The following is a 22843-nucleotide window of genomic DNA, read 5'->3' on the forward strand; positions in this document are numbered from 1 at the left end:
CCCTTCTGTGACTCTTTCAGCCTTCTTGTGAGTTGTGTATTAATACCAAACTGATAGTACTGCAGATAAAATTACACCGGAATATCAATGCTGATATAGCAAGCTAGATGTCAATTTAAATACAAATAAATAAGGAAACATAGCTACCGTACAAAAAATTAATGGTTAGAATAGAATGTGACCGACTTAACAGTATATAGCTAGAGTGATATACTTTGTACATATAATCATTGCAATGATTATGTTGACGGTCACATTAATATGAAATGTATAATTAGAATGCAAGGAAAAAGACATCAATGCATGCAAGCCTGAGGGCTTTCCTGAGAGCTAGCCAGCTAGGGCAATTACTGTTAGCGAGGACAATTCAAAGACGATTCATAAGTTTTGATGTTTATTATTAATAATAAACCAGAAACGGAAACTATAAGATTTGTAAAAATCAAATCAATGTTTCATTTCACAGTGTTTTGAAAACGCCACCAAAAGAATCAAAGCGATACAGTTAAATGTTGACATTCAGAACACAAGGACGTAATGCAATGTTTTTAAGGTTCCTGTGGCATTTTTCTATGCGGCTTAAAAACACTTGTACGTAAGAGTACTTCGTATCACAGTACAGCTTTAAACAGCAATTATCCAGGTACATACAAACACACTAGATTTCAACTTCCCAATGAAATACACAATGCCATACAGTTAGCGTGAATAAAAGACCGAGGGAAAACTGCAGGTGAAGAGATGGCTTGCGCTTTTGTTGGGGCGGTCAAACATTGTCATTGGGACATCAAGCTGTAACATTGTAGATGTTAAATTTAAGGCATTCTTTTATGGCTGCACCCGACAAGCATAAGAATAACTAAAAACTGAGAACAAACTTTCATTTACGCTTTACATTTCCACCCACAATGCAGTGCTTTGACAGGGATGATTGACTGACTCAGTATTCAATTTTAAGACTGATGTGTGCTGTGCAACATGTCACAAAACAGAGCTCCAAAGTCACATTTACTCTTCCCGGCAGCCATGGCAGCGCCGTTTCAGGTTTCGATGATAAAACAGGATGACGGTGAGACAACGTGGATTGAAACTGTGACAGGTCGTGATTGCCTAGGATGCCTGTACAGATTTTTCAACTGACAAAACAAATATATCAATCACTGTGCAAATGAAAAACAGGGACCTAAGTACACAATACATGTCAAAACTCAGAGGCCACCTGTATCGTGGTTTCAATAAATAATACTGTATATACTGTCTCTCATCTAAAGTTGTGTCCGGGGTTCTAATCCAAACCTTTTTCTGTCCTGGCGTGACCATTAATGTTCCCTGGGCGAGAGCACTACATGTTTCGTTTTACTACAGTCTGACACGACGCATGTGGTCTAGGAGGCTCCATCTCACACTATAAATACTGTTATGGTGGTGAAACAGGAGCTGATGAGGATGAACAACATCAGCTTCTTCCTATAAAAACAGGACATGTGAATATTGCTTGAATGAAGCAAAATACAAAACTGCAGGCTTTGAAATGACCTCTTCATGGGGCACACAGAGGGTTACAAATAAAGGTGCTTCATCAAAGTCATGAAGGAAAATACTTCATTTGGCCAATAACCCCACCAAAAATATGAGTTTGGGTCATGATCAGTTTTGTTAATGTCCCACTTTCTAAAATGCTGAACAAAAAACAATGAAAAGGAAGACTGAAATTAGATGCAAAACCCCTTTAAGTCTAACCTGCATTCAGCTAGTGTTTGAATACATAATGGAGTTGAATAGCAGCTACGTAATACTTGTCAGAAGAAGAAGAAGAAGAAGCATCTTGTCAGAATCTCATGTGGAATATTGTCACTGCGTAAGGCAACCGTCAATTCATGAGCGATACACAGCCTTGGAAAACTTGATCTGTCCCTCTTTGTATGCACAAATACGATGTCAGAGAAACTGTTATAAAAACAAAACCAACATCTGCTCTTATTTTGTATTAGGAAAGATTACTTTTGATCGTCACATTTTTCATGAATTTAGTTTGGCCCTTTAAGGACTTGGTCCCTGATAGGAAAAGGGTTCCCCGTCCCCGTTACAAAGTGGCAGGAAAAGGTCAGTGATTTGGATTATGTTGCTGTACAGCGACACTCGGTGAGGCTCCTTCAGTCCAACTGGCCATTGTGACAGCCTTTCAAATAGAGCTCGTCCTGAGACAAGTGTCCGTCAAAGCCGTCCAGGTAGAGGACACCGCCGGCACCTCCTCCGCCCCCCAGGAAGGTGCCCACGGCGCGGCCCTGTCGAGCGTGGCCTACGGCGTCGCTGAAAACTTTATTGATCTGTTCCTCGGAGGGCATCCACCAATCTGGGTTGGAGCCACAGTGCATTCGGATGAACTCTGACGGAGACATTTGAAGAAGAATGTTAAGCATGGCATCTATGACCAGGCACACTTTGAGAATCCTGCACATTCATTACATGCGGCAAAGCTTTAACTTGTGTTTCTTGCACCATCATTCCAGCTGGTTAGTACCTCTTAGGCAGCTGACTTTGACGGGATTGAGCGGTCGTCTCTCTTGGCCCGGTTCCCTCAAGTGGACTGAGCGCTTCCGTTTGCCCAGGCCGCACGAAAACTTGAGCTCGTCAGTGGTGAAGACGAAGCGGATCAGGTAGCGCAGCAGCCGCCGGCCGTCTTTCTTGGACGAATTGACTGCCTCGTCCCACTGCTTATTGGTGATGAAGAGAGGGTAGCTCTCCAGCAATTGCTTGCTTCCCTGGATTGAGGAGAATCTATCCTAAAATTTTGAGATTTGGCAATGTTTCAGGTAATGTTCCAGGAACAGCTTTCTCTGACCATCAGCTAGAGTTTAATTCTGGGTTGAGTTACTTGGCCATAATCTTCCTAACTGATTAAATAATCATACTCATTTGAGACTAACCCATCCTTGATGGCAGTATTAGCTGACATTAAATCTCAAATGATTACATCGTTGCTGGCTAATGAAAGGAATTTACAGTCCCATTAAAGTGTTGGAACAATGAGGCCATTTTCCTTATTCATGCAGTGGATGACAAATTGTTTAAGATTAATGAGAGAGAAGATGCCAACATTTCAGTTTTTATTCTGCGGTACATCGCTAGATCTGAGGCACAATTTAAGACGATTGTGAGCCCGGTGGGGAAGTTTTTGTTTGAATGTTTGACGTGAAAAAATAAAGTATCTAGAAGGCTTACTGAAACAAGTACAAATGTGTATTCACCCAAGCACCTTTCTCTCTTGTTTCTTGACTCACCATAACAGTACGGCTGTAACTATTCTTCAATTGACGAACTGAATAATCGGATCAAATGTTACATCATTAAAGTATAATACAAAACTAATTCCCCAGTTTATCGTTGTTTATTTGGGATTGTTCACTGATAAAACATTAGTAAATAACAATTAAACAATATTACACAAGAGGAATTAAAGTTGGGCTCACCAAACCTTTTGAAACCGATTCAGCTATAGAGGTGGTCATTGTTTTTCATAAAAAAAGCAGACATTCGCAAATGACTTGTTTTGATTTACATGTGACTGTACTCTTTTCCGTGAGAAATCACTGTGTTTTTATGCCATTTTGTCATTTTGGTAGAGAGTAATTCACTTCTATGATATTAGGTATTATATCCAGGACCACACAATGATTTAATGTTTGAAATATCTTTATTTTAAACGTTTTAACTTCTTTGAAAAAGGCAATTACCTAGAAGAAGCATAGGAAAATGTGAACATTCTGAACATCCATTGTATGTGTGTGTGTGTGTGCGTGCATGTGTGTCAAGGTTTCAAACTAGGGTTTCAAACGAGGGTTAGGGTTTCAAACTAAGATTTCAAACTAGGGTTAGGGTAGGGGTGTCCAAACTACGGCTTGCGCGCTTCGTTTGACGTCCGATTAGCACTAGGTTTAGGGTTTCAAACTGGGGTTAGGGTTTAAAACTAGAGTCAGTGTTTCAAACTAGGGTTAGGATTTCAAACTAGCATTTCAAACTAGGGTTAGGGTTTCAAACTAGGGTCAGGGTTTCAAACTAGGGTCAGGGTTTCAAACTAGGGTTTCAAACTTGGTTTAAAACAAGGGTCAAGATTTCAAACTAGGGTTAGGGTTTCAAAGAAAGGTTTCAAAGTAGGGTTTAAGCTAAAGTATAGTTGTCATTTCATTTGAGAATCGATTACTTGTCGATTTTGACAGCTCTATGTAACAATAGCATACAGTGCCTTGAAAGGGGAACACCCACTTCCTCTACTCAAGAGTAAACAAGAAAACCCACCAAGCACCTTTACCTGCAGATTTTCAAAACACCTTCACATTTCAGGAATTCAAATTCTTTGTGAATACAAGATATCTTTAGTGATTTTCTGCCTGACAACCGATAATGTAGAGTCTGGCCTAAGTGATACGGTATATTAAAACACCAGCGTTTTTTCCCAGTATGAATAAAACATATGGTATGAAAAAAAAAACACCGACCTCAAAGACTGACTGCTGTTCTTCTTCCTACAAAGACAGAAGAGGCAATTTTCATTTCAACACACACTACTATTGAAACATGCAGGCTCACTCACAGAATACAACTGAGCATTCATTTGAAACTCACCTCGGTGAGCGTCTCCTCTGGAATCGGCAGCACCATTTGGTTGTGGAACTCAACGACATTCTTGAAGTAGTCGAGAACATTGTGACAAGGAACTGCAGATGTGACGGTCAATGAGAACACAAACAATGCACACATTGACTTGTCATAAAAATTGCCCAACAAATCTTCATCAAATCTAATTCAAATCGGTTGTGATCTTATATGTGTATTCCTCTTGAATTAAAAACTCGTCCCATCCATTTGACATGTTTGTAAATGTTGTAGATTTGGTTTTATTTGATGTCGTGATTTAACACAGGCATGGGCCGATATTAGAGTATGACGATATATTCATGACGAAAGGTACAGTAAATATCACAGTGTAAAGGCATTAAAAATCACAGCTCTAAGATGACCTTCTTTTTATTATTATTTGGGTTTGTAAAAACAGCATTTTTGTTTCTATTGACCACTATTTATTTTATTTTAAAATGAAATTGAATATTTCGTACAGAAGGGAAGTGTATCTTTTATTAAGCCGAAATAAATAAATAAATAAATAAATAAACGGTAACATTTCTTTTTTTTGTTTAAATTCATAACCGTTCGCAGTTAAGAACTGGTAACTGTCTTTTGTGAACGCACCTGGGACACTTTCCAGCTTGTTGCGGAGCTCCTCGTTCTCCTGCTGCAGTGACAGCACTTCCTGCTCCAGCTCCAGGCAACGCGGGCAACAGTTTTCCTCCTCATCCTCCTCTTCCGGCAGCGTGGACGAAGGGTGGCCGTACGAGTCGGACGGCGTCGGCGAGCCCCAGGCCACCAGTGTGCGTCTCGGGGGCGAGACTTCGGAAACGGGCTCCGCAGAGTGGCACCGCTCCTCGTCCAGGCCCGCAACCACACGAGGTTCTTGCTGCTGCCCGGAGAGCAGATAGCTGTGCAGTGAGTCCGTGAAAATGCGCAGAACTGCGGAGGTCTGTTGTTGGATCAAGTGACTTTGCTGAGCTTCCTCTTCTGGCTCTGTGGACGATGAGGAGGAGTTCTCCTCGGGCTTGGCGCAATGACCGGTGGTGCAACTCTCCTCCCTCTTGATGCTGGACTTGAGGGACGGCGAGGGTTCTAGCAGCCGCCCGTTATTGAGGAGGCTGAGGACTCGACTGCACTCCTTGGCGAAGGCGTCCAAGATGAGTCGGTTCTCTAGACAATGAAGAAGAACAACACAAAATACTTCAATTTAACCTGGTGCCAAACTTGAGCAGGCCACCAAATAGTCACTCCACAACTTGGTTATCCCAAATTGTCAAATGCAAAAGTCAGGATATGCTGGCATTGTGAAGAAAACGAAGCCCAAGGTGACGCATATGGGCATGGAGTTGCCACTTTAGCTTTACTTTTTCTTTTGCTGTTACAACGAGGCTACTACATATACAGTATGGAGCGCTACGCTATGATCTCCATCCTTTCGCTGAGAAGGCTCTCCCCAATGGTGTCCTTGAATTGACGCCGCCACCTATGCAACATCTCCGGTCTGCCTACGTTTGGCGAGTAGACTCAGCCGCAATGTTGTTCTCCAATTCAACTGGCTCTTACACGAGGCCTGTTTCCTGCCAGATGCATGACCTACTTTTAACAGGGTCTGACTATCTTCAACTAGAGTTTAAAGCAAGGCTTGTATTATAGCGGGATCGAAAAGGTGACGTATTAAACCTTAGGGTTAGTACTTTAAAGATGATTGGCTCGCCATCCCTTATGTTTATTTTATTTGACATTATGACTACAAACAACACTATTCATAGAAACCTGGGCTTGTTAATATTCTAAATTCACACGCCAATGTTCAAAACGCACCCAGCCTTTGCAAAGATATCAATGCTAACGTTTTGACCGACACTGTCAGAAGAATTCACTTAGCAGTCTTTATAAATGTGCTTCTAAAACGGATTGTGGAACAGAAATAGTAACAATATCCCAGCCTTTTAGTCCAGGCACGTCGCTGATATACACACGTAATCGCTCAGATGTGTCTATCAGCCTGGCACAGATGTGTCACAGTTATTAATATACGCCGTGTCTGTGTGGAGCAGTAGAGATGTGGCTGATATCATCCATTTGCTACTCCCTCCCGCCTACTTTTGAGGCACACGTCGAGTTTAGTAGCCTCCTAAAACGTCATTAAAAGCAACACGCTCGGCCGTGGAGAATTTATGAGGCCCATTTGTTATAATAGCAATACTTGGAGAAGACCATTTTTATATGCATGCACTGGGCGCTATTGTGGGCTTCTTTTCATCAACTTGATTTCCTGTCATCAAGGGAACATTAAGCGCATCATCAGTGAACAAATGGCTCACGTGGTCACTTGCATTTTCAAATGAAAAAGACCATTGCCCCAAAACGTTTACAAATGCTCGCAAACTGTTTTGCAAAAACAATGGATTTGCATGTTCAAAATGTATGTCCGACAACAAAAACGGTTTGCCTTAAGTAGAACTTAAAATGCTCACTCGGCTATTTCTGTCCACACACTGGCTGGCTGGCTATTTGTGCCCCCCTTGCTCTTCCACTTTTTCTGTGGGATGTCCACGCACTCACAGCCAACAACGAGGCACTCGGAAGCGACCATGTCAGCCATTTGCTTCACAAAATGAGTACCGAGTACCAATTTACAAAACAAAAACTTGTGATTTTTATTCCCGTAATTCCTTATTAGAATAAAAACATTTTTTTTCTTCCTTCATTCAATCATTTGTGTGACGTGGCAAATTGGTTGTATGCAGATTTGGTATTTCACCAAATGCTCCAACAAAGCAACAATATAGTAGCAGCGATTTGCCAAATGTGATAAAGAGATTAAAACGTAATTAGATGGTGAGATGTCTCCTGTTTAATTTCATGGCTGTGAGGATTAGGTTGATTGCTTTCATCTCTGGGTTGGTCTGCCTTGGACGCACCCTCCTATCCTTCTTGGGCACAGACACCTCCCTTCTCTGTGAGCAGCAGCCGGAGCTGGAACAATGTCTTTAAACGGGAGATTGTGAAGGCTACTCACATGCACACAGAATGCATGTGCACACGATTTAGTCCAGTGTTATTTTGCACAGTGGTGGTCCAATAGTGGCTGCTCTCATTACAACTGAACATCAATCACAGCTAACAAGAAATGAAACAAAGCATGATGCTAGACTAGAGGGTATCAAATAAGAGATAGTGCTCTTCTCATTCATTGGAGTTGGTGAGGACCACAAGTGTCAAAATATTATTGAAATGCAATATAAATGTAATATTGTAAACGAACACGCTAAAACAGCCTGAACTTAAAGTTGTAAACCCACCTGAAGTGATCCCAAACGTGCAGTCTGGAGAGTCTTGCTTGAGTCGTCCAGCGGAGAGTGCGGACTCTGCTCTGCCGAGGATGGCGCGCCGCTGCTGGGTACCGAGAGCGACGCCGCCCGCTGCGTCTACGGAGGTAGATGTCGGGACCCCGCAGCTGGGCCTGCCCTCGCCGGGGAATCTCTGGTGTTGGTTTGGTTGATACTGCGTCGGGAAAGGCAAATGCTGGCCGGGGTGGAACGTGAACTGTCGAGCGTCAGTGAACAGAGATGGCTCGATCGAAGCGGAGCGGTCGAGGCGCGACTTGCAGCGGAGGCTCCTGGCGGGGCCACCGCGTCTCATCTTGGCATCGGAGGGGCCTTCATCGGCGGGCTGCATCTCATCCTCCATCCCTGCCTTCCAGCCAGGTGGGTCCAGGTATGGAGCGGCGCTTGCGATGGCTCGTTCGTCACTGTCTGTCAGGCTCGGTTATCGGTGGAGCGAGGGAGGGCGTGTGGTAAAGGCTCGAATAATTACTGACATGCAGCTTCTCCAATCCCCAGGCGGGAGGTCGATGTCTGGTCCGGAAGGGAAGGCAAAGTGGGTGGAGGTTGGATGGGGGGATCTGGTAGCGAGGGGAAGACAGGCGGGACTTGCTTTCTTTGTAAATATACTACATAATCTACAACCAGGCTAAATTCATCTCTGCAGAATTTGGGTCACAATTCTTTAATTACATTGTGCACATGACTAAATTAATGGAAAAAAAAATTGAAACTCACATCTGCGTCCCCATTTTATCTGGATCTTCCATCCAGCTACGAGCAAAGTTAGTAAACACCACAGAGGGGCGCCATAGTCAAAGTCAAGACGCACAGCAAGCCAGCTGCTTTTCAACATGAAACATCGTTTTAGGATCTAGTTTATATCCCGAACCCAATCTTAAATGTTAAATCAACATCTCAGTCTAATGAGCAGGGATTTTTCCTTAAAATTCCTCCGTGTCAAAGCGACCAAAGGTGTTCTGACATTGTTCCACAATACACTGCAAGCAAACACACTGTTAAATTAAAACCTACGTCTTCGATTTATTTAAAGGTTACACTCCAAGTCTGCAATCTTACAAAGGGCAAACGCTTGCAAAATAATCACAGTATTGAGTGTAGAAACAGAATGGGTACTTTTTCCCCCCCAATTCATTATAGTAGATTCCTAAAAAATTTACTTGAAATGAACATTTTTTTCCCCCCTCTAAAAATGGTTAAAATGATATTCTGGATTTTTTTCACATTGCTAAAACTAACATGCGCGCTGTCGGGAAAATGACGTCACAGCCGATCAACAACACGGAGCCTGGGCCGGGTGCCCTTTTGAAAACACCTTAGAACAAGATGACTCTTGTTTTTCAACCCAGACTAACTAATGGCGTCATTATATCACAATTTCAATCTTAAATTAATATGTAAAACGTTAATTACAACAAAACTTAAAAGTGAGTCTGAAATGTGCCCATTTCAGAACCACAAACGCTATTTTCACAAGGCTCCACATTAGAAACCATTAATAACTGTTTCGTCAAATGAATGTATACGAATTGCTAACGTGATAGTTTGAATCCTAACATGCTAAAATTTTGGTCAAACCATCATGTCTCCATGAAAATGCAAATGCGTGTTATCAAAATATTTTGTTTATAATTGGCTCGTCTTTCATAAATTATCACCACTCTTAAACCACTGCTGTAAAAAAAAAGAAAAAAGAAAAAAAAACTCCACCATACTTGTCCTCACTGCGCGTCTGTGGGCGTTGTACCGTGCGCGCGCTCGGAAATGACGTCACGGCCAGTCAACAAAACGTGAGGCCGGGGTGAACGCCGGGTCCGACGCAAGTCGAACCCACTTGGCAGCGGAGCTCCACGAGAGAAAGAGGCATGAAGCAAGCGGAGACGCCAGACATCGTCAAAACGTTCCCAAAAGTGACAGCCATTTGTCATATGCTCGGCTAAGCGGAGGACTTGGCTTACTCTAATGAACTCAAGATGACTTGATGAAAAGTTTGTCGGAGTTTCGCAGCCCACCATCATCATCACCACCATCAACTTCATCATCATCAGCAGCAGCAGCCTCCTCGCCGGAATGGTGCGGCTGGTTAGCTGCCTCCTGCTCGGATACCTCACGTGGAATCTGCGGATCTCGGACGCGCAGGGGGAGTACTGCCACGGCTGGCTGGACGCCAACGGCAACTACCACGACGGCTTTCAGTGTCCGGAGGACTTTGACACGACCGACGCCACCGTGTGCTGCGGCTCGTGCGCGCTGCGCTACTGCTGCGCCGCTGCAGACGCGCGCCTTGAGCAAGACGGCTGCACGAACGATCGGCCGACCACCGACAACACCGAGTATGCAGCACGTACGTATCAGTGCACCTACGACGTGTGACAACAGGCTGAGGGAGTGGTGGGGAAACCTACGGCCCGCCTGCCATCTTCGGACCACGACGTAGCTCGAAAAAGAAACAAATCTACTAAGCAAAACAATAGACTTTAAAGTCAGCTGATTGCTGAGCAATTAATCAAATTCAAATTGACATGCAAATTTCAAATCACAAAGGGTCCTATTTATTTTGGGGGGGTGGACTCCTGTACTTCATTTCTTTTGGTAGCGTGGCTTTATTCTTTTAATTCATTTTATTTTTGTGCAGTGTAAGCACGTTCAATGCTTAAGAGGCGCACTCCACATTCACATAAATTGTTCCAGGAAGCATGGCAAATTAAGTTGAAGTGATAAAGCCACCAATTTTGTTGGACTACATTAATAAACTCTCTTTTATTGTCATTCATTTGCCTTTAATTTAGCATAATAATAAAACATTGTGGTGTCACAAATATTACATTGTTTATTGTAATGCAGATTAATTTATTTCTTGTTTTTACAAAGTTTTGTAAGTCGCAATATCGCAACTGCAATATTGACGAAAAAACAAAATCACAATGAGATAATCTTTTCAGAATCATTTATCACAACTTTAAAGGACCTCTAACAAGGAATGGGCACGTCTAAGCAGAATGATCACAACCGTTTTTAATCAATATCGTAATTACGATTATTGATCACATTTATTCATCATGTTCGTGGTTTATTGTTACTGCACTACCTTTGAACAAACAATATGAAACAAAAAACTGCGAAACGAAAACTATCAAATGAATGGATTATTACTTTAAACTAAATAATAATAAATGTATAAGATTTACCCAAGAATTATAAACATGAATGGTTAACTATTTAACATGCTTGTATTTCATGTGTTATTTAGGCAACTTCATGAAGCCTTAGCCATGCGTTCACCCCCTAGTGGTCCCTGATATAATTGCAAGTTTGCTGGTTGGTTTTAAAATCTCAATGTTTTGGCTTAAATTTAATAAATAACCTTTAAAACTTTCCACCTAAACGGAGTAAAATCATACATAACTCGCACAAAGCATTCTTTCCACTAACATTTCAGGCAACATCAACATCAATGTATAGCTTCATTTTTAGCTTTCCAATTCCGTCCTAATTTCAATCTGAAATTGGGTAAAATAGAGGACACGTAACCTAAAAAGGGCATAAATAATTTCTAAACAAATTCACTACACAAAAGTGACACTTTATTATACCCTGGACTTTTTAGCATTCCAACACAAGTTAGTCTCCTGATTTCCTGAACACTAACATTACATTAAAAAAAAAAAACACAACAGTTATCAAGTTTCCAAGCACAAAATTGCCTTGAGGCTTTTACCTTAAATGGAAGAAAAAAAACACAAAACAGGGACTTTGGAATAGCATCTTGTCTAATCGATTCCATTTACTATCCCAACCAATTACATCAAGATGTGCCTTATGAAAGAATATATTTCCCTCTTTTTGCTGGCAATGTACTTTTAACATAGTTTCCAACATAAAATATTGTTTTGCATGCTGAAGGGAATACAAAAGGCACAAAAAGCAGTCCATTAGGCAATATAGAGTTTGCATTCATTCCTGCTTTTTAGTTGTCAGATTGAATCATAAAATAGGTGATCGGCAACACAACCTGACATTGCCGTAATGATGCCACGTTTAAAAAGGGCCCATATATGACTTCCACCTGTCTTATTCAATCAAGTCCTCTTTTAGCTCCCCCTTTTCACATATTTTACATACTTGATGTATTCTAAAAACATGCTTGCTCACTAAATGTAATATATTAATAATCACACACAAAAAATACCTTTTGTTTGAGACAGTCAACTAAATATCATTAAGATGTGTTTGTAGTTTTATTTTAAGATCACCATGTTACATTTACAAATTGAACCATATCATGCTTGTGAAAGCATATGGCATTAACCTTTGCTTCATTTAAAGGGCCCAACTCCCCCCTTTATTTTTGAATAGTGAAACTACTGTATTAGTCAAATATCACCCTAACCCCTTAACATTGAACAGTGTTTATCTTTAAAGCTGAGTTGTAATGCTAACCTAATAGCTAATATAAAAACTGCATTAAAAATTGCTCTGCCTTTTCGGTGAGATGACATAAGCGAGCGTACAAGGTACAGCTCAGTTAATGTGAAGTCACTCCTGGCCCCCTTTAAACATTTCAAAGTGTTACATGAAGTCATTGTGGCTTGTGAAAAGTTAACAGTAGTCCTCTTGAGGGCTTTATCCGTTTCATATTTCCCAAACGGATCAGCCAGGCACGGGCGGGTGGGCGTGTGGAATGGGCTTAACGTGAGCTCACACATTTTCCTTTTTTTTTTTAAATTCCCAAACAAAATAAATAAACACTCTTGTGATTTCCTCCCAATGAGTGTGCACTCAGTGAAGTGTAACTTGAACTGTTTGCGTTGCTCAAGAATGTAAATAGAGATGAGATACGAGTGCTCTTAAATACAAGTTAATTGAACAGTTGTTGACATGCCTTGCTTTGACCAAGGGCAAAAATAAACTGCAACCTGTCGTTAAATAGCATTACTGTACAATCATCAGATTACGTTTCGGCTGATGCTCCTATGGGAGCTAATACCCGCGCTTCTTGTTCTTCATAACTTTAATGTCTAAGATTCAAGACGTCAGCTGTTTCTTTTTCTATAGCTTTGGCATTGTTTCAGGACTTATATTTTTTGCGCTATCCTGAATTCAGCACTCTATGGTACAAAAAAACAACAACACAATTGCTGATAAAAGCGTACTGTGCAACCTAACCTTTGCACAATGTTCCTTGGCTTCTGTAAGTGATAACAATACATATCAGAAGTGCATCTTAATCATCGACATGAAGGTGAGGATTAGTGAGCATCTCTTCACTATGGAAGAAGCGTTAAGTCAAGATGGCTATCCTGCCACAACTTTTAGCCAACTGGTGCGGTGGGTGATAGCTTCGTGATGAGCATTTCCACACTATTTCTCAAGGAGCTGTAGTAGCCGTTTGAGTTGAACAGACATTTTTTTTTGTTAACCAGCTCAAACGTTGTAAAAGAAAAAATCTGAATACAAACATATGCAGTTTCTACTAGCTATTCATGACTTATTCCAAATGGATCGGTGATCCACTTTTGGGTACTGATCCACCATTTGAGAATCATTGGTTTATAACCACACATACCATAAAAGCCCCATGCCCTAAGCAATAGGTGGACACTAGTTTATTTTAGGTTCCTCCTGAAATTTCACTCAATAGGCCTATACATTAAACGTTTTGTGATTTCCGAGGGCTGATTCCAATCTGACGATTCCTGCATATTCAAAACGCTGCCTCACTCAGTGTCCTCAAAAACTTTAATGTACTTGTTTCCTCATCTGTTTCCAGTGCCCGTCTACATGCCCTTCCTCATGGTGGGCAGCATGTTCGTGGCTTTCGTGGTGGTGGGCTCCCTGGTGGCCGTCTACTGCTGCACCTGCCTGCGACCCAAGCAGCCCGCTCAGCAGCCCATGCGCTTTTCGCTACGCAGTTGCCAGGGCGAGACTATCCCCATGATTCTGACGCCGGCGCTGCCCAGCCTCCGCGCCCCGTCGAGGCAGTCCAGCACGGCCACCACCAGCTCCAGTTCGGCGGGGGGCGGGAGCTCCATGCGGAGGTTCTCTATAGGGGGGCAACAGCAGCACGGTTGCCTGGTGTCAGCCTCCATCTCCACCCCGGCTTCTACTCCCACTCAAACCCATCAGACTTTGCCCCCGCCTTTGCCGCCACCCTACATGTCCCCTCCGGCGTCAGGAGGCCTACAGCATGCTCACGCACAGCTGCCCCTCCAGCAGCCCTCGCAGGGCACCGCCTTTCTCCTGCCGCAGCAGTACTTCTTCACCATGCAGCCCGACGCGTTTGCTTCGGCTAAGGGATTTGCAGACTTTGGCCAGAGTTGACGAGTGCTGCTGCCAGACTGGATTTGTTTGGAGGGGCTTCAACCTAACAGGATGAGCCACCTATGCACTTTTTGTATCCTATAATGTACATAGACACCTTAACTGTTTTGTACGGGCTATTATTTTAACAACAAATAATCTTGGCAATCTTGGCAGATGATGTGGTGCTTGAGAAAAGGTTCTGAACTAGATTTTTTGTTTTTGACAACTTGTAATGATGGTCACCTCAATTATAGATTGTTTTACACTGTTTTTCACGTACAGAGTGATTCTCAAACTGATCGCCAGGTTCCTCAAAAATTTCTTATTTAAAAAGGGCAAACAGTGCTTGCACATGGGGAACGGCATGCAGATAAAAGGAACCTGCTAAACCAATTACCCCTACTATTGTATTTCCCTACCTTAGTTCAACAATTGAAAGCTCTGATATGATTGTGCTGTATATCACATACTGTGAATCTGAAAAATCGCTGCATGACTATTTTTTTTTAGGGAGGGGCATGACTTTTTTTGGGGGGGGGGTCAAAAGGCATCATACAAGAACCAAGCCCTATTTTTTTCTAAAATATGCATATTCATCATTAACTATATGCACCGATTGCATTTTTGGGGAAACTACTGTATCTTTTTTTTTTTTTTTACTCATTCTCTGTCTCTGCTTAAACCTAATTCATATCTCATAAAGTTTTGTTTAAATGCCACCATGGTGCCATGGAGCTTTGTTGAAATGAGAAGAGGAGCTTCATTTAGTCAAGCCATAGCTTTGTTATTATTCACCACTTGCATATTTTTACTTTTTGTAACAGAGCTCTGTCTTTCACTTTTTTTTCTTTTCTAGAAAATAAGAGTGAATAAAGGCATCTTTTATTGAATGATGTAGTCGGGATTTTGAAATTTTCTTTATCTTGGAAAAATACAACTTTTTACCTCACCACAACATGACACCCTGGACCCAACAAGTTTGGGAACTGATGTTTTTAATATCCTGAATGAATCTGTCATCCACGCAAGCGTCCGAGGCTCCCTACCTGTGCGACTTCACAGGAGGAATGCGGCTCTCAGATTCATCATTGTCAGTGCTCAACAAGCGTGGCACGGCCCGCGGCGTCAAAAGCGCCATGGCTCCTTGAGTGGAAGCAGCTAAGGTTACATCAACAGGTAGCAACTGGATCTGGACAAAAAAAAAAAAGAAAAAAAAGACGCCTGCGTGGCGCTGTTTTTATCTGACTGTGAAACCGAGACGGCAAATGACACCGTCTTCCTTTGGCACGTCGCGCTATGACGACCTCCATCGTTTGTCACATTCCGCTTGTCAAGTCTTGTTTATTCTTGTCACTTTCATCTCCTGTTCTGCTTTTATTGCAAAATACATTTTTCACATTACCACTGTTTTGAACCCATCGACTCGTTTTTGTTAAGAGGAGTTAACCTGCAGGCAAAAGTATTGGCAACATCACCCGTTCAGAACAGCTTCTGCTTTTGAAAACACACAATATGTACATTTTTCATTTTGGGCACGAGGATTACAACCATCAACTGTCTGTAGCACTTTTGCTCATTACGGGAGCCTTTCCCACCAGATTGGATGAGAGGCTGGACCAGGCGCTAGGTGTGTCAGAAAAATTACAGGACTGGTGTCACAAAAGAAAAACTAACCAACCAGCACGGAGAAGAATATAGAAGATCACCATGCTGGCTCTGTGTGACATTTGTAATAATATGTGATCGCCAAGATGGCTGTGACAATAGAAAATCGGAGAAACCCATAAGGATTTGAGGCACCAGTACTGGAACCTTTCTGACACATAGACAACCATTTACACTTAAGGGCAATTAATTATCTTCAATTAACCAAACATGCATGTTTGTGGAATTAGGGAGAAAACTCACGGAAGCACACAGGCAGAAAAATGGCATTCCAACCCAGGATCTCTCCACTGTCAGGCAGACTTTCTTTCCCACTGGTCCACCGTACTGCAACAATTCAATTAATTTAATCAAAGGATCCACATGAACAATAAAAAAAATGGCTCACCTCAAAGAATCAATCCTCTCGGACAAGACCAGGCGGTGCAGAAGTGTCATTAGAGTGAAAACTGTTTAAACAAAGCAAAAATCTCAAACCATTTCGTAAAACATGAAATTGAAGAGGATTTCGAAACAACATAATTATCGGTGTAACGGAAATATTTGGGACTGCCCACAAACACCGGAGTCTTTAAACACTGTCTGCCTTTTCCTGTTTAGGCCTAAATATCCTGTCCGTCACCACCACAGTGCACGTACGTAATTCCCTCCAAAGGAACCCCACCTACAACCAAACAAGACAAAAACATACGAGTTGTTCCTCCATGAATGTAAAGTTTATTTCAGTCGTCCTCCGCGGACCGTAAAAGACAACACTTATACATTTGCAGTCCCGACATGCACAACAATCATGAAATCCAAAATGACAAGAAAGTAATTTTAACTCAAGTTTTTTTTTTTCCGTTTTGTAAAATGAAGTGGTACAGGTTTGTGTTATCCACTCATGCAGCGCACAACTTAGAGAAAAAAAAAACTAATTTAAAAGAAAAGCACAGGGAAAAAAGAAATGCAGACAACGTCCACATTCAGAGTACATTTCACAACTGAGCATTTCAAGCTTTCCGTTGAAGCGAGTCGCAAACATCATTAAACCCAAAAATGGACAGTAACCACGACGGGAAAAAAATAAAGTTACATTGAGAGTGCATGATACAAAATCTCCTGTTGAAGCCAGTCGGAAACTCGCACGCGACAATACACGCACGAGGTCCCACACGCACTGGCCATGCATCAACACACAAGAGGACATTGGAGCTGAAGCTGAGCTCGTGCAAGTGGACGACGTATGGGCTAGCAGCAACACGCACATTTACGTATATAGAGACAAACAAACATTCGTACTTAAGAAACACACCAGGAGAAAAAAACAAACCATGTAATCTTACAAACAGGACTACGAAGAAGTATTAGGGTCACGCTGAAAAGAAAAATTAAATATCCCGGTAATAAAATCCTGCAATCGTGATTGAGATAAAAAAGAAAAATGTTATATCCCAATTTTATGAGAATAAAGTCATATAATTAGGAGATTTTTTTTCAATGAGAATATGGTAATTTTACAACAAAAAAATCTGAACTTTGCTTGTATTATTAAAATAAGGAAAAGGTCATTTTTACAAGACAGAATCATCAAAATGTTGGAATTCCTTTGGGGGAATTTTATTCCTGTGACATTTTTGACGTATCTTCGCATAATGTTACGACTCACTATATTACTCTTTGCTGCACTCCTCTGATTAATTTCTTATAGCATGAAAAATGTTTTCCTGCGGCATTACAACTTTATTCTATTCATGTAAACATCCTGGTGAATTTGGACCTTGCAAATCTTATTTTGTCATGTTACAACTTCTTTTTACGAACCCGTTTGTGCAGCATAAAATTATGTACAATGCGGTCATTCTCACTCACTGACGTAGGTCGACTTACTCTTTTTCTTTTCATTTTTTTAATTTATGTCCTTGAGGTGTTTCTCATAAGAATTTTTACTGTTATGACTTTTCTAGTGCAGTACGTATGAATAGAACATCTGTGTTTCCCCGCTAATATTATAACTCCTTTTCTTTTCAGTGAGGCTTTAATATTCCGACGTAGAAAACAGACATGCAATGCACACAAAAAATGACCACGGTAGGTAACGCATACACTCACACAAATCATACGCCACATGCACATGCAGGGATCCACCCAACACATCCACACCCACAGTCAGAAGTCGTATCTCCCATAGGGAGAAGAAAGCCATCGCACAGACATGAAGTATTAAATCCAATTATAAATAAATCAAGCAATCACAATATTAAGGTTCCAGAACAAGACATTTAAGAAAGCTCAGTGTCTTCATTTGCTCCGTCCCCGGCGGTGGACCAAAGTTGCAGACGATCAATCGGTTTTACAAAGCCAGTCAATGCAAAATGTGTACATCTCCAAATATAAAAATACAAATCCACAAAAGAATATCTATAGAGACAAGGTTGTTTTGATACTGGCGTGGAGTTTCCTGGATAATATTTCTCTCTCTTTGAAGCTAATGGCACTTAAGTTGGAAGGGTTCAAATCTCCGTTGTCAGGGAAACACTATCACCATGGTCAGAAAGATCTATATTTATTTATGTATTTATCTATTTATTTAATTCTCTATAAGTGTGCCTCGCCAGCTTTCTGTGACATGGGCTCGTTCGTCCGGGATGGAAACGTAGGCACCTTTGTGATTGTGACGTGTGGAATGCTGTAGTCCATCAGGGGGGCAGGGGGGGGTAAAAAAAGGTGGAAACCCAACTAGGCCACAAACCAAAAGCAGGCAGGCACAGTGTCTACATTACGTGAAGAACTAAAAAGGATTTGTTTTGTGAAGGCATGATGCAAATGTAAGGCTTTTACACACAACACGTTAACTTTAGTGCATTGAAAAATAAGTAAAAGAATTTAAAAGGAGAATGGTGCTCACGACCTGTTTTCCGAATTCACGAGTTCTTGGAAGATTGCATTCACGACTGCTCTTTGGCAATCTGACGCCATTTCAAATCTTGGCTCTAAGGATTGTTGAACTTCACAATAAACTGTTATAATTGGCCGCAATGATGTTAATCATTTTGGTTTAGCGCTAATAACCATTCTTTTTTCCTGTTAAATGAAAAGAGAGGAGACACTTTGCTCAGTTTTGCGAAAACAAAAAAAAAAAGCACCGTGCTCGATAATAGAACACAGTTCATTTGTTCCCTTTCACAGAAGAATACACGATTCCATTCTCGTCTGTCTTCAGTCATGTTAAGAGTCCCGAAAATTCTAATAAAGAAGAAAGTGGGAAAAGCTCTTGCGGCTTCAGAATGGCCGCTGCTCACCACTCTCTGCTCCTCTCCTTGGTGGTGTCGTACGCTCGGATCACTTCCGACTGTGACACCACACCGTTCTCGTCTTGGGAAAAGGCGTAGCCATCTGCCAAAGGGAATAAAATGGAACAATAAATATCCAAGGAAGGAACAAAAATGATTTTAAATTACAAAACAGACATATGAATGTGTTTTTCTTGTGGCAAAATGAAATGGTCAATGAAATAAATACAGGCATATATGTATGTATATTCACATCTTCTTTTAGGGTCACAGGCGAGCTGTAGCCTTTCACTGACCGACTTATAGGCCGGAGAAAACTTTTTATGTCTTTAATTTTGACACATACCAAGTGCAACTCCATAGACAAGAAGCCTTTAAATAGTTTTCAGGAGAAGATTACGCTCTCGCAGCTCAACTGAAGCTAACAGGATGCTACTAGCTGTTAGTTCTTGACAAATTTTTAAATTGACCAAAAGGAGTACAGCAATACAACACGTTATTAAATTCACCCACCAAAAATGTTAAGAGTTTATTCACAAACAACTGTAGTGTTTCATTTTTTATTTGGGGCCAGAGCCAGGATTGATGGATTGAGTACCGTTTTTTTCCATGTATAATGCGCCCCCATGTATAGTACGCACCGTAAAAATGGCATGTTGATGCTGGAAAAAAGCCTGTACCCATGTATAATACGCACCCAAATTTTGACTCCTACTTAAGTCTGTAAACGTAAAATTATTTCAGAAAAAAGATCATCTCTGGCAACAACCGGATGTTATTCTGCCGGTCAGTATCACTGCGCATGCGCTAGCAAACTCGATAGCGAAGAAATGTTTCGGATTTGTGTAGGGTACATTGTGACAGCAAACGAGCAGGTGATCGAGCAAGCGTCTGATACGAGAGCATTGTGTTCGTATGGAGCGTGTTTGAAGTGAACAGCAGAGAAGAAAGCGCATCTGTAATGGCGGCCTCCGTATCATATCCGGATTAAAAAAAAAAAAAAAAAAAAAAATTTTTTTTTTTTTTTTTGTACCCATGTTAATGCGCACCCCAGATTTTAGGACAATAAATTAGTTAAATTTTGCGCATTATACATGGAAAAAAACGGTACTTGTCTGCCAAATCTGACTTGAGTGGTTCTCCTCATGAACTGTAATGATTAACTGTGAATTCATTATCCATGTTTTAAAGGCATTTAAGAAAATAACAGTCGTCTAAATGCCACCTAAGCAAATGGTACCTACAGTCTCACCTTCACATGTCAAAAGAGCCGCTCAGTACCTGCGGGCCAACTCAAAGGAGTGCGCTGTTGCGAGTGCATTGTGGAGGGAGGGATAACAACGCAACATTTCGTCATTTCACAAATTGTGGCGCTCCTACTAATTGAGGGAGGGCACAGCAAGCACACCAGGGAGAAGGAAAATAAGCAAAGAAAAAAGATGGGAGGAGGCACGACTATTCATCTATTGAGGAGCTATGGGGGCAGCGATCGGAAGCTTTAAAAGGTGAGGTTTGAAACAATCACACAAGTGTCTCATCCCCACCTATGAGACAAACAGAAAGAAAATGATCAAACAAAGGAGACAAGACAAGAAAGAAAAAAGAACGAAAACCAAACCCATGCTTGTCAATGAGACACCTGAGTTTTGCTGAAATGTAGAAGCTAAAATCGAGGTGGAAGACGAGTGGTAGTCACAGAAACCCGACTACTGAGTGCCAGATACAAAATAGTTTATTTAATGTCATTTTTGTTGTGTTGCGGTTTTAATATCTTAGGCCAAAGAAAGTGTGTTGTGTGCTGGCCCCATCATAAAACATACGGTGAACACTAAGGAATAAAAGAACAAACTTGTAGTACAAAAATGGCAGACAAAGCTTTCATATGCCATAAAGAGTGTCCAATAAAGTGTTTAATATTGATTTATCCACTTTGTTAGGTTTTTCTATTGATTTACATTTTCTTTATGCTATATGAAATGCTCTCCCCTTAATACTTTTGGGACTCTAGAACGGATTAATTAGAATGACATAATTTCCCAAGGGAAACATTGCTTTGATTTTTGTAGGATTAATCACAAAACCCGAGGTCCTCTGTGAAAGACAATAAAAGAGAAATAAGGACGTAAACTAGTCAATGTAAGTGTCATTACTCTCTGTGATGTAGTTTTCAAGTGGTGAATGTCTGCCTTTTAGAGGCGTGGCCAAGTAAGTGACACCAAGAGCTTGAGTTGGGATAGTTGGTAAGTGTCATGGAGTGAGCTGTGGCCTCTGGCAGCTTCATGCAAGTATTCTTGATTTGTATCTTGTTCAATAAACGGCTGAAAGCGGAAGGGCGACTAGGACTCTTTACTTTATTTGTGCCCCCCCCATATCACTTGAGCGGGTTTCTATGTGAAACTTGCTTGACCTTTGAATTGTGGCTCACAACACAAATCAAAATTAAATAAATAAAATAAAGCAACAGGCTCATGACAGTAGTATCACTACTTTCTGCCCTCATGTAGGTTAGTCTTGGTGCTGCCATCTGCTCTGGGGCATTGCTTTGCCTGAGGATGTATGCTTATGTGTGTGGTAAGTGAGCTGTGTTGGTCATCTTAAGTACACAGTGAGAACACACATGGCTGATTTTGTGTGGAGTCTCTCATATTTTAGATGTTAAAAACAATCAGCATGTGTGTAGCTCACTTTGCTTTCATTTTCCCATGAGAAAGAAAGTGACACAAGTGAAAGGCAAAGATGTTGAGTAACTCACGTAGCAGGTTCTGCTGCATGGACTCGGAGCGGTACAGACTCACAGTGCTCTTCTTGAAGACGTTTTTCAGGAGCTGGGCCCTTTCCGTCAAACTGCACATAAACACAGCGGAGAGAGACACACAGACACACACAGACACACACAAGCACACACAGTCAGCCAGTGTGTTATGCTCATGCTGAGCGCCACGGGCTGATTTAACGAGGCATTCATCAAGCACCTCTACCTGCTGGCTCCGGCTCCACGTAGGGAGACAAAGTGGGCGAGACACAAAGTGTGCAAAATATGTGGAGCAGCGGGAAAGCGGGGAAGGAATTCATGTAAAGCTAACAAATGTTTGGCCCCCTCATACTTTGTCTTTTTTTTTTTTTTACGTGAATGTTACACATGTTTCCGCATGCGTGTGTGTGCGGGTCTGGGACAGCGTCCAGGACGAGGGATCACTTTCAGCCAGCAGGAGATCTCACACGGATCTGCTTGATGCTAATGGCCGCTGCAGGCCTCGTAGCGCAGACAGCTGCAAGACCCCACCAACCCTCTCCAATACACTGCCATTACTATATCATGACGGCACAGCGCTCACATAATGACAATCAGTCTTTTCAAATGACATGATTGCTGATATTACAGTCAAAAGAGGTGGATTAAAGAGCAATCAAACCCGACGGATTTAAGTGCAATTTGAAGAGTTCTACTGGATTCTACTGATTGCTTTGGAAAAGGGGCAGCTTGCACAACTCAATCATTCTTGAGCCTTGGTGTTTCCTTTTTTCTTGGAAAAACATTTTCATGTGCTTATGATCAAGACTTATTTAAAAAATGTATACATGGTGTCCTCATTAAATAGCTTTAATTTCAATCTCACAATTATCTTTTAT

General features: G+C 41.5%; 3 protein-coding genes across 6 annotated transcripts in view; 1 reads left to right on the plus strand and 2 right to left on the minus strand.

The window, feature by feature from the left end:
• Positions 1-458: 458 nt before the first annotated feature.
• LOC133160861 (BEN domain-containing protein 4) lies at positions 459-8512 on the minus strand. Its single transcript, XM_061288941.1, has 6 exons — positions 7932-8512; positions 5248-5796; positions 4624-4715; positions 4497-4523; positions 2522-2783; positions 459-2386 (listed from the first exon to the last, which is right to left on the minus strand). Exons 1-6 carry the CDS (start codon positions 8317-8319, stop codon positions 2154-2156), a joined length of 1551 nt encoding a protein of 516 aa, XP_061144925.1. The 5' UTR covers positions 8320-8512; the 3' UTR covers positions 459-2153.
• A 1224-nt stretch (positions 8513-9736) lies between these two features.
• On the plus strand, positions 9737-14810 carry shisa3 (shisa family member 3). Its single transcript, XM_061288951.1, has 2 exons — positions 9737-10317; positions 13744-14810. The coding sequence occupies exons 1-2, from the start codon at positions 10044-10046 to the stop codon at positions 14292-14294; spliced, it is 825 nt and encodes a 274-aa protein (XP_061144935.1). The 5' UTR covers positions 9737-10043; the 3' UTR covers positions 14295-14810.
• A 1825-nt stretch (positions 14811-16635) lies between these two features.
• The window catches only part of atp8a1 (ATPase phospholipid transporting 8A1), a 76898-nt gene continuing 70690 nt past the window's right edge, over positions 16636-22843 (minus strand). For all 4 annotated transcript variants that reach the window (XM_061278036.1, XM_061278049.1, XM_061278042.1 and 1 more), the window contains 2 exons: positions 21966-22057; positions 16636-19316 (listed from right to left, as the gene is read on the minus strand). In XM_061278036.1, the coding sequence (XP_061134020.1) occupies positions 19219-19316; positions 21966-22057 (190 nt within the window). In that variant the 3' untranslated portion in view covers positions 16636-19218. The remainder of the gene's footprint in view (positions 19317-21965; positions 22058-22843) is intronic.

Source organism: Syngnathus typhle, linkage group LG1 (assembly GCF_033458585.1).
Source record: "Syngnathus typhle isolate RoL2023-S1 ecotype Sweden linkage group LG1, RoL_Styp_1.0, whole genome shotgun sequence".
NCBI classification, from domain to species: domain Eukaryota; kingdom Metazoa; phylum Chordata; class Actinopteri; order Syngnathiformes; family Syngnathidae; genus Syngnathus; species Syngnathus typhle.

Bases quoted from the DNA above. Each gene is read 5' to 3' on its own strand.
- LOC133160861 (XM_061288941.1), bottom strand. From the start codon at position 8,319: ATGGAGGATGAGATGCAGCCCGCCGATGAAGGCCCCTCCGATGCCAAG. The intron at 4,524-4,623 runs GTGAGTTTCAAA...CTGTCTTTGTAG, and splicing joins CAGAGGAGACGCTCACCGAG to GAAGAAGAACAGCAGTCAGT. The intron at 2,387-2,521 runs GTACTAACCAGC...TGTCTCCGTCAG, and splicing joins CAAAGTCAGCTGCCTAAGAG to AGTTCATCCGAATGCACTGT.
- shisa3 (XM_061288951.1), top strand. From the start codon at position 10,044: ATGGTGCGGCTGGTTAGCTGCCTCCTGCTCGGATACCTCACGTGGAAT. The intron at 10,318-13,743 runs GTACGTATCAGT...ATCTGTTTCCAG, and splicing joins CAACACCGAGTATGCAGCAC to TGCCCGTCTACATGCCCTTC.